Raw genomic sequence first — 11538 nt, 5'->3', positions numbered from 1 at the left:
CACACCACGCCACAAAACGGAGACCATCATCGGATCGGAGTCATCGGAGTCAGTCGAGGGTTTCCTAGAACATTCCCACAAGGATGCTCCCGACTGGGTGCGTGTGTGTGTGAGAGGGTGGGTACTTATAACATCACATTTGTACACCTTCTAATTCAACGCCATCGCGCCAAGTGCGGAATGTTGCAGGTAACAGTGTCCTTTTACGTTCTCTCTCTATCTCTTTTTCTTTCGCCCGAGTTATGCCCGACTCCACAACAGTGATGCAGAACGAACGTGGGGGAGGGGCTCGTGGCCCCCCGCCGAGTGGTGCACATGCAGACAAACACAGACAACAAAAAAACAGAACACACACGAAACGAGCGAACGATGAACACTGTACAGAGGCGCGGCAGTTCATCCCTACTACAAGCCATCATCGGGGTTTCTCTCTCTCATTATCTCTCTATGTTGGTCCTTTGCCATTAGATCATTTTGCTTTTGTTTCCAACTGTTTTTTTTCCATATTTTAGTTCGTCAATTAGCGGGTTTTGCTTTTTTCTTCTAATTTTGAGTCAATCCTTTCCTTCCATTCGCTACCATCATCACCGACCAGCGCGCGCACAGCAGTTAGCAGATTTGTTCGTAAATATGCAGTGTGTGTTTTTTTTTCTGTTTTGCATCCTGGTTGGAGTATATCTGGGAGTTATCCTGTGTGTGTGTGTAAGCATGTGTACGTGGTTGTTTGCTTCGTGTTCAACCTCCCCCGCCGGGGATGGGGAGCCTTCTTCTAATCAAACCGATTGCTCTCTAGTACCGTTTCGGACACCGTTTGGCATTCCCCCTCTCGTTACCTCCCGGTTTTTTGTTATTTTTTTGCTTTTGCATTCTCATAAAGGTGGCCTTCAGAGGCCCGGCCAGAAGAAGGATGGAAGCGCTTCAGCGACGGAAGAGAGTTGCGGTTAGTATTGGGCTGTGTAAGAGTGTGTTTGTTTTTCTAAAAAAAAAAAATGAAAAAATATAGATACATTAAACAAACCACATTATTAAGAACACTGTTACAACAGAAAAAACATAATTCACGCTACTTGCATTATCTAGCTGAAAAAAAAATAAATAAAATAAAACAAAACAGATGAGTAAATCGGGGTAACTAAAAGTAAAAGAAAAAAATATCGAACCCGGTTGGATTAGAGGATCGGAACATACAGCAGCGAAAACACAAAACGAGATATGTAGTACGAGCAACACTGCAAAGAGTAAAATAAATGAGTTTGAGAAGGCGAAAATAAACATCCGAAAGCCCTGGCGGCTTCCGGGCTCCTCGGTAAACGCAGGCCAAACCACACACTGAAACAACCAAACCAGAGAACCGAAGGATTATAACACAACCGAACCGGAAGGATCCTCGAACCAAATAGAAAATTAAACATGGAAAAAATAAAATTAAACAGAGAGCGAACTGTGCAACCAACTGTATTAAGGAGGACGGAGGTAGAACAAACAAAGGGTTACGAGCGCAAACTAGGAAAAGAAAGATAAAATTCATACTTCAGCACTGTACAATGTGTATAAGGAAAAGAAAAAAAAACACACGCACACATCCAGCGGCATACAGAGATTAACCGAGCAACAAAGATATACACAGTGGACGAACGGTTTTCATCGGTCAGATACAGGTGATATATATATTTATATATGAGCTGAGTTAGCTGAGCGTGGGCTCCTACTACTAGCGTTACGAAACTGTTTCGGTGGCCAACTGGTGGCCTTTCATCAGCGAGAAATTGGGTGGAGAGTTGTGCCTTTACCCAGTCTTTTTTATTATTTCTTATACACACCACAAGCGTGGCCGGGATCTGGCGTCAACTATTCATATGCTAAGGTATAGCAAACGGAGGTGTGGGTGGAGAGGGTTGGTGCCAAAGGGTTGCTTCGATCGGGAGCATGGTGTTGAAATCACTTGCGGGGTTTTTTTCTCCGTTTTTTTTTTATTATTTCATTCCATTAACTTTAAACACACAGTTGAATTTCTTCCGCTTTTTCGTTTCCGTTTCGTTTACAAAATATACCGTGTCCCGGATGGACCGAATTTCGCGTGGAAGTAGTCGTTGGAACAAAAAAAAAGAAAGACAAACATGGGAAGAATATACGCGTGAAACGCCAAACTTACTAGTTTTAGTTTAAATAGTAAAAGTGGACGAACACAAGAAAGTTTTTAACCTCGATCGATATTTCTTCATAAATTCTACTTCGCCTATTGTTTTCTGTTCTTTCTCGGTTCTCTTTCTTTCTTTCTCTCCCTCTCTCTCTCTCTCTCTCTCCACCATAAACGCACCTACACTCCTGCGAATTGAAGTGAATTAGTTACCCTTGTTCTAAAGCGTGTTTTGTTAACATGCAGAGGGGTTCGGTTTTAATGTTCGTGATCAAATTATTAGCGTACAATCGAGGAAGGATCAGTGGCCACACGCGCGCGGGCCTTTAGCACATTTGAAAAACTATTTGCGTTAATAGTAAATAAATAATCATCCCTTCGGGCGGCTTAATCTTAGCTCGCTTCATATTACCTCTCCTCTTTTTGCTACTTTCTCGAAGAAAACACACAAAACCAACAAACAAACGAATAAAAATTGTCACCTTTCCTGATCCTTTCCTGTCGGGGCTAACTTTAGAATTCTTGCTTCATTGTTTTCGGCTTTTATTCTGTTCTGCTTCTCTCTACACTGCTTGTTCTTCATTCCAAATTTTATTCTTTCGTTCGGTCTCTTATCGGTATACTAATTATAATGCTTTAATTCGCCACAATTTTCGTGCTGCTTGGGAGGGAGGATTAATAATTAATCATGAATTAAGGAGTACGGCTTACACTAAATAACAAACAACAATAGCAACAACAACATCTACGAAAGGGGGTCGTGGTGGACACGGGTAGGCACGGGGGGAGGGGGGGGGACATTTGGGCCCGTACAGAGACGTCGCCGGTTGCGTGAAAGAGTGGGTGAAAAAATGGTTCGCGTGAAACGAGAAATCTTCCAACGGCCTTATGTTTTCGACACGAAACCCGTCTACCGTCCATTTAGCATCCCTTTATTTTCGCATGCAGATTAAGTTGATTTCGATTTTATTGCTTCTTGATTATCGTAGAAACATTCTGGACGTTAATTTTCATTTGCTTACAAGATTTAAATCGTGTGCCAGTCGAAAAAATTGAAATATAATGAGACGTCCATGATTGGTAAAGATTTAGTACACCGGTACTAAGTATGCGCCACGCGCAAAGTTCCCCGATAGGAAAATCGAGGATTTCTTAGTCCTAATAAAAAGGTTACTTGTGCTCTAAAAATCGATCGAATTTTTACGCGTGTTTGTTAGAAGAACTGTGCAAAATTGTGCATTTATTTCTCAGTGGAAAAAACTGACGGTAATAAAATTGTAACGTGAGCTCGAAAACGGTGCTAAGACTGGGACCGCATTGAAGTACCTTTCCTCTTCCTTCAATCATTAATGTAAATCGTTAACAACATTATTCCACGAGCAAAGTGAATAAACGAATTCTTCATATATTATGAGATTGAAATCTTCCTATTCCGTTTCTTTTACAGCAATACACTTTTAGGGGCTAGAGAAGTTCCGCAGAAATCTCACACTTGCGCGACCGGGATTTTTTAGTACACGCAGCTCGGCTCGTTACGTTTAGTGCGCAAAGTGCTTTAAAAAAGAAATTCGGCCCGCGGCATAGCGCACAGTAGGCTCTCAAAAATGGTTTTCAATGAAGTGCAGCTCCATTTTGTCGTTACTCTTAGTTTCGTACGCGTGCAGTTATTCATTGTGTACAACCGGATGCAAATAGGGACATAGATTGCTAGACTACCACTAGGATTAACATACACAGACAGTAGAGTGAGATTAACACGCACACAACACGCACACACATACTTGCAACTATATATGTACCAGGTAGAAAGAAGGTGGAAGGGGAACACAAAGAAACCAAGAGCGAGAGGGGGGATGGGGGGGAGAAACTGACAGAACAAGACGAGCAAAGGAGAAGGGGAGGGGGACACGGAGCAAAAGTAAACAATCAAAGTGTGCCACGGACTAAACCAGAGTATAACAAGTGACAACTTCTTGTACTAAAAAAAAAGGAAAAGTAAACAACCTCTAAAACTCTGAGCATACATCATTGTGTGGTAGGCGGTGAAAAAAGTACAAACAAGTAAATAAAATCAACTCTAGGCTTTTAATGTACGAACGGATCATGAATTGTCTTTTCGAATTTTCCGCAGCTCTCTGCTACAGGAGTGAGTGGGTTCCATCGTTCTCCGGCATTGTCAGGGCACAAATTTTTTATTGGGTAAAAATTAAAACGCCAAACAAGTGGATGTGACGAAGAGAAAAATGAAATTCCTTTTTCTCCTCCGGATCCGACCGGGAAAACGAGTAAAGGTTTTTGTATGAATTGATAAACCAAAAAGGAAATAGTTCAAAACGCAAGGCGCACTATTTCTCACTCGCTGCTATGTATGTATATTTGTTTTATCCATCGAAATTTGTTTGTCCATGTCGTAGGGGCTCGATTTATTGGCTTGTGTAGTGGGTATGGGTCAATATGCTTTTGTTCTGTATCTGTTCTGTTCGGTGCATGTGTTTGTCCGCATTCGATCGACACACCAGAACCCTTGCTGGGGGTTGGTTGATGTGGTCGTCCTTCTTCGACGACGAAGCACTCCCCGCCAACAACTTGATCTCTTGAGTTAAACGAGTCCAAGTGTAGTGGCATGGCTTGGTGTCGTTGGTTTGGAAGAAGTAATGGTAGTTTGTGATGGTAGATAGTCGTCGTTCGTTGTGCTCACGATGCATGGCATCCAATGACCGGTCTCCGTTGTGGTGGTGGTGGTGGTGATGTTCGTGGTAGTGGAGGTCGTCGCCGTATGTGTTAAGTCAAATGTTGCCTCGGTTTGGGTTTGCTTGTGCGTAGGTACAAACGTAATGTTGGCGTTGCGTAGAAGAGAATTTGTTTCCACAAATCCTCCAATCCTCCCTAACATCCGTTCGAACGTACCTCCTTGGGTCCTTCTGTGTATTCCCTAGTCCTGATATACTCTTTTGTGCTTTCTGCTCTTATTCATCCTATTTAACGGACACAGATAAGAGGGGTTAAATAAAAATAACCAAATGCGCCCATAAGATAGTCCTTATTCTGAGCTTACAAGAGTGGTAGTAGTACTCTGAATAAGTTTGTGTGTGTTTCTGGGTGTGCGTGTGTACTGAGATGAAAAGTGAACGCTTGTTGGTCGTAGGTATGCATGTATGTATGTCTCGATGGTTCAAAGTAACAGGTGAAGACGGCTCTCTTACGTTCCTATTTATTGTATATTAGTACTAGTATGCGTTAGTGTATCGACTTAATCGTTCCGCTTGTTTGTTTCTATGTATATATATTAAATAGTGCCCGGCCTAAGTATTGGCATCTGATATAACCCTGCACTTGTTGTCCTGCGTATCCGCGTAACGCGTAACCGTGGTTCTGCAATATCGCTGCGCTACCGATTACTAACCTACATCTACTATTACGATAACTAACCTCACACCCTCGACTCTACTGAGGTGTTTCTTTTCGCGCTGCTGCACAATTCCTTTTAAGTAACTCGTATTGGCTTCACCATCACTCGGGCGCCTCGCGAATGAACGACCAGGCGCCTCCATGATGGTGTACTAAATTATACAAGGGCAGAGAGGAACAAACCAATAGTACGTTCCACATTTTCCCTCCTACTCCCAGTGATCGTAAGGACACTGTGGTATGATTTTAACATTATTAAAGTACGTTATGCATTAGCGCAAATAGAAGAAAAGGATGGGCGCGCAGGCTGAAGAGCATGCGCGACGCCAATAGAAAACTGATTGAACATAACAAGAAATATGTTGTGATCTCTTTATCCTACCGTATGAGGTTGAATCCTTGTTTTCTGCTATCTATCCTAACAAACATGAAAAACGTACCATCAATTGGTCATTTTAATGCTTATCGACGCTATCGCAAAGGTCATTTACGTTGTTTTCATCTCTGATTTTCGTTTTCGTCAATCGTCTCGAACAATGTATTGTTCTCTCCTCTCCTCCTAGCCTTCCTTTAATGTTCATCGCACTCTATTAACTGATTTCCATTCACTCCGGTCTCGTATTTGTCCCGTGTGTATGTCTCTTGTCTGTGGGTCTCTTGCGTGTGTATGCAAAAAGGGATTAAAGTAAGGCTCCCTAGTACAATCGTTGACTCACCGGTCACCGGTACAGAATGAAAAACTTCGAAAACAACCATAAAGGTAGTTTAAGGGCACAGTGGTGGTGGTGGTGGTAATATTGGGTTTGTTGTAGAGTGAGTAAATTTTTGTTCCCTCAGTGAGTAGAGTACCACAGCACAACACAAACGATTCCGCCACGATGTTTGCGGATGTTTGATTTGAAAAAACACAAATGTTCAAATTATACACATGGGGGAGAGTGAGGAAACAAAACGAACAATGGAAACTAACCGAAGGAACGAACGCAAAACAGACGGACATTTCTTCTCTCAGTTCTTCTCCGGTTATTTTTCCTACTTGAAAAACGTTACGTTAAACTGCTTGCATCGTCTACGAATTTTGCGCGCTTTTGTTTCTTTAAATTTCGTTTCGTTTTCGATCTTCTATTTGTTTTGTTGTTTTATTATGTCATTGAAGTAGTTCGTGTTCATACGTACAATGATAAGGATAATGATAAATGTCTGGTTCTATGTGTGTGTTTGTGTATGTTTCAGTAGATGTAAAGAATGAGAAAAGTGTGTGTTTTGTATGTTTTAACATGTCGCTTGTAATGTTGTTCCCTTGGGGTGTCGCTATGTTTCGTCTCGGTGTGTGTGTGAGTGTGTGTTGGTTGTTTTTATTTGTTTGTTTTGTTTTGCTTGAATTGGTTTTTAGATACTGTATTCTACTTTATTGTTTATACCTATAATATGCTGATTATTATGAAGTCTTTGATCTTCATCAATATACTTAAGATCGCCAACATTAGTACCTATAAGCCGGCCGGTTTGGATGTTGGAACCTGGTGGATATAAGAGATTTGAGAGACCTTGACTAGTCATTGTACCACTCGTGCTCATGCCTCCGGGATGACTGCGTGAACTTCTAAGACTATGTAAGCTATGAATGGAACGGCGTTCCTCTAAATCTTCTAATGTGGATCGAAATGCACGTACAACACGAAGCTGGGTCTGCAGCCGGGTAAGGCCGCGGATCCATAATATCTGACCTGCACGGGGTTTCTTGTCATTGTCCATCGTTTCGTAGCGCTCCTCGCCGAGCCGGATCGCCTCGGTGTACTCGGCCTCCGGGTGGCCGCGGCCCCAGGCCATCGTTTTCGGCATCTTGCGCGTCGGTATGCTCGTTACGATCTGCGCCCAGATCAGCGTGCCGAGCCCGAAGAAGACGCTCCACAGCCACTGCTCCATGTTGAGCGCCTTGGTCGAGAACGCGACCTTGCCGAACTGGATGATGAACACCTGCGAGATGAGCGTCACGATCCAGATCGAGTAGAAGATCGGATTGGTGAACAGGCCCTGGAAGATGTTCCGCTGGCCGTGGATCTTGCGCGCGTTCAGCTCGTTGAACAGCGTCATGAAGACGAACACGTTGAAGATGATGGTAAAGTGCTGCGTCGCCTCGGAGTTGAGCGGCTGGCCGCGGCCCGACTCGATGTCCAGCAGCCGGTCGCCGACGAACAGCAGCCCGAACACGATGAACAGCTGGTAAACCGCCTGGCCGAGGATGTTCTTCATCATGGTGCGCGAGATGAGCGGCTTGGTGCGTCCGTACGGCTTGCGCAGCAGCAGGTCCGGCGTCGGCATTTCGGTGGCGAGCGCGAGCGATGCCAGCGTGTCCATGATCAGGTTCATCCACAGCATCTGCACCGCCTTGAGCGGCGAGTCCTGCACGGCGCACGCACCGATGAACGCCACAATGACCGCCACCACGTTCACCGTCAGCTGGAACTGCAGGAATTTGGCGATCGAGTCGTACACGTTGCGACCCCACATGACCGCCTTCACGATGCTGCTGAAGTTGTCGTCCGTCAGGATGATGTCGGACGCCTCCTTCGCCACGTCCGTACCGGCGATACCCATGGCGAAACCGACGTCCGCCTTCTTGAGCGCCGGACCATCGTTCGTGCCGTCACCGGTGACCGCGACCACCTCCCGGCTCACCGAGATCTTACTATCGATGATGCCCTTCACCAGGTTGTACTTGTCCGTGGGGGAGGAGCGGGCGAGTACGCGCAGCTTCGGCCACACCTTGTCCAGCAGGTGCTGCTGGATGTCACCGTTGCTGTCCCGGATGCGCCGGTTAAACTCCTTACCCTCGAGGATGAGGAAATCGTCCTGTGGCCGCAGGATGCCGCACTTGGTCGCGATCGAGCGCGCCGTGTTGATGTTGTCGCCGGTGACCATGCGCACGGTAATACCGGCCCGCTGGCACTTGCGAATGGCCTCCGGGACCTCCGGCCGGACCGGATCCTCGATGCCGACCACGCACAGGCACGTCAGATTGCTGATGATGTTCTCCTCGTCGTCCCAGTTCGGCTCCGAGTCGTAGTGCACCTCGTTGATGGCCGGCTTGCCGGGCACGAAGTCCCGGTACGCGATGCAGATCGTGCGCAGCCCGTCGCACGCCATCGGTTCGATCACCTGATGCAGCAGGCGCTCCTGCATGTCGCGCGTGAACTTCTCCAGCACGCCGTCCTGCCCGTAGATGAAGGCACATTTCTTCAGGATGATCTCCGAGGCGCCCTTGCTGAACACCCGGTAGCCACCGCCACCGCCCTGCTTCGGCACCACCGTGCTCATCGACTTGCGCACCGAGTTGAAGGTGTAGACGCGCGTGAACGAGTCCTCCGGGTGGCTATCGCGGATCGTCTGATAGTTCTTGCCCAGCCCGTTCACGAACCCGAGCAGGGCGCACTCCGTCTTGTTGCCCACCTGCTGCAGCGGGTCGCCCGGGTTCTGGCCCGGCATCAGACCCGACGTGTACGCCGAATTCAGCGCAATACCCTCGACCAGTGCGTCCCCTACCACGCGCGGAATATCGGAGAAGCGGGGCGTCACCATGCACAGCTTCTCGCAGATGTACGACTGCACCACCGTCATCCGGTTCGTCGTCAGTGTGCCGGTCTTGTCCGAGCAGATGGCCGTCGCATTGCCCATCGTCTCGCACGCGTCCAGATGCCGCACCAGATTGTTGTCCTTCATCATTTTCTTCACCGAGTACGCGAGCGACAGGGTGACGGCGAGTGGCAACCCTTCCGGTACCGCCACCACCAGCACCGTCACACCGATGATGAAGTGCTTCACCAGGTTGTTGGCGTACGAGTTACGCCACTGGCGCTGCTCGATCACGAACGTTTGGATGCAGAACTGAATGATCAGGATGATCACCGTCAGTACCGCGATCGTCGAACCGGCGTACCCGATCTGAATGGCCAGCTTGGTCAGCTTCGCCTGCAGCACCGACTTTTCCTTGGCCCCGTGGCCCCCGCCGCCGCCACTGCTCTTGGCGCCCTCCTCCGCGTCGTCCGATGTGATCGAATCCACCGTCGTCTGGCTCTTCAGCCCGCCCGGATGCCCGTGGCTGTTGTTCGTGATCTCGTCCTTCGCCGTCTTCTTCGCCTTCTTCGCCTCCTTCTTCTTCTGCTTGGCCGCGGCCTCGTGCTCGTCGACGGCCGCACCGAGCAGCGTGAAGATGATACCGGCCTGCGAGTTGACACCGACGGCCGTCACCACCATCTTGCCGCTGCCCTCCATCACGTGCGTGCCCGACAGCACGATCGGATCGGTCGATTCCGTCTTCTTCACGTGATCCGACTCGCCCGTCAGCGACGACTCGTCGACCTTCAGGTCGTTGCTCTGGATGAGGATACCGTCCGCCGGCAGCAGATCGCCGTACTTGATCTGGCAGATGTCACCGACCACGATGTCTCCGATGTTAATCTGCACCGGGTCGCCGCCCCGGATGACGGCGAACTTGTGCTCGCCCTCAATCCGCGACTGCAGCCCCCGGAACTGCTTCTCCTTGGAGTAGTCGTTGAACGCGGTCACCACGACCACCACGAACACCGACACCAGGATGGCCAGGCCCTCGATCCACGAGTAGTGCTCCTCCTCCTCGACCAGCAGGGGCTCCTCCTCGTCCGCCGGCTGGTAGAACGAGAGCAGTAGGGAGATGACGGCCGCTATCTCGAGGATAATGAGCGTCACGTCCTGCAGCGCCTCCCACACCAGCGTCAGGAAGGACTTGGGCGGCTTCGGGGGGATCACGTTCGAGCCGAACGTTTCCCGCCGATGGTCGATGTCCGCCTGCGAGCCGCTCAGGCCCTCGTTCGGCGAGGTGTACAGCTTCCGGCAGATGTCATTGACGCCGCCGTACTCGGTCACCTTCGCTACCGCCTCCCGGCCCCGGTGCTCCATGATCTCCCGCAGGTTCTTCTGCGTGATCTGGTACTGGGCCGGTCGTCCATCGATGGTCGCCATCTTGTAGCCTTTTTTGCTTCTAGCTCTTCCTCTCGTTCGTCGGTCAGTGCAGCCCGCCCGCCTGCACTCACTCACACACACACACTCCGGAAGCGGAAACTAAAACCCCTCCGGAAACAAATCAAACAAATCTCCCTCGCTTACACAACAGGACGCGAGCGAGGTATGAGATTCAGGTATAAGGATTTTTGGTCACCACCCAAAAAAAACACCTGTCTCTCTCTCTCTCTCTCAGATGTATGCACTACAGAGACCGCAGTAGGAAGTGGTTTACCACCACACACTTTTCCCTTTTTCCTGTTTCTGCAAGCGAACACGAAACAAACTCAACCCAAAACAACCGTTCTCCTCCGTGACGTGTACTACCGTTGAGAACTCAACTCAAACGCACCCGGGGAATACACTCGGACACTTACAAACTTACACACACGCACACACGCACACCGAATGTCCCCTCTCCCGTACTCCTTAGAGCCGTGTCGCGTCGTGCGCACTGGTCGTCCTTTGTTCGTTTGCTTCACTTCCTCCGTTTATCTGCTTCTCGTGGGGTTACCGGAAACGGCACACAACACTCGAGGAGGACACGTTGGCGCCGCGTGCCACGAACGGCGTCGTCGTCGTCGTGGTCGTCGTCGTTTTCGTCGTCGTGCCGCAAACGAGAAGCTCGTGTCACCAGAACCTATGGCATGCCAGTAGTGCTGTCGTCAGCGTCGTCGTCGTACCGTGCAGGCTCAGCATCATCGTGCGACAAATACTGCCAGAGTACTGAAGAGCCACCGGCCAGGGATATGAATAATGATTTAGAAACGCGCACACACACACACACACGTAGGGTATATAGTCGCTACGGTTGATGATGCATCGCAAGGTAAACTCTTGCTAATCCGTCACTAACGGTGACTCCAGTGTTTCGGTGCGTTGTGTTAGCTAAAAATAAACGGAGAAAAGGAAAAACCATTAGAACACATCGTTTAATCAAAGCTTTTAACACATGT

General features: G+C 48.5%; 1 protein-coding gene across 4 annotated transcripts in view; it reads right to left on the bottom strand.

Annotated features, from left to right (window-relative positions):
- Window positions 1-5280: 5280 nt before the first annotated feature.
- Window positions 5281-11538, bottom strand: part of LOC131259365 (plasma membrane calcium-transporting ATPase 2) — a 44127-nt gene continuing 37869 nt past the window's right edge. For all 4 annotated transcript variants that reach the window (XM_058260839.1, XM_058260840.1, XM_058260838.1 and 1 more), the window contains one exon: window positions 5281-11470. In XM_058260839.1, the coding sequence (XP_058116822.1) occupies window positions 6935-10543 (3609 nt within the window). In that variant the 5' untranslated portion in view covers window positions 10544-11470 and the 3' untranslated portion in view covers window positions 5281-6934. The remainder of the gene's footprint in view (window positions 11471-11538) is intronic.

The sequence above is a fragment of the Anopheles coustani genome, chromosome 3 (genome assembly GCF_943734705.1).
Source record: "Anopheles coustani chromosome 3, idAnoCousDA_361_x.2, whole genome shotgun sequence".
Taxonomy (NCBI): Eukaryota; Metazoa; Arthropoda; class Insecta; order Diptera; family Culicidae; genus Anopheles; species Anopheles coustani.
Note: the sequence above shows the minus strand (reverse complement) of the source record. Positions and strands in the feature narration are given on the sequence as shown.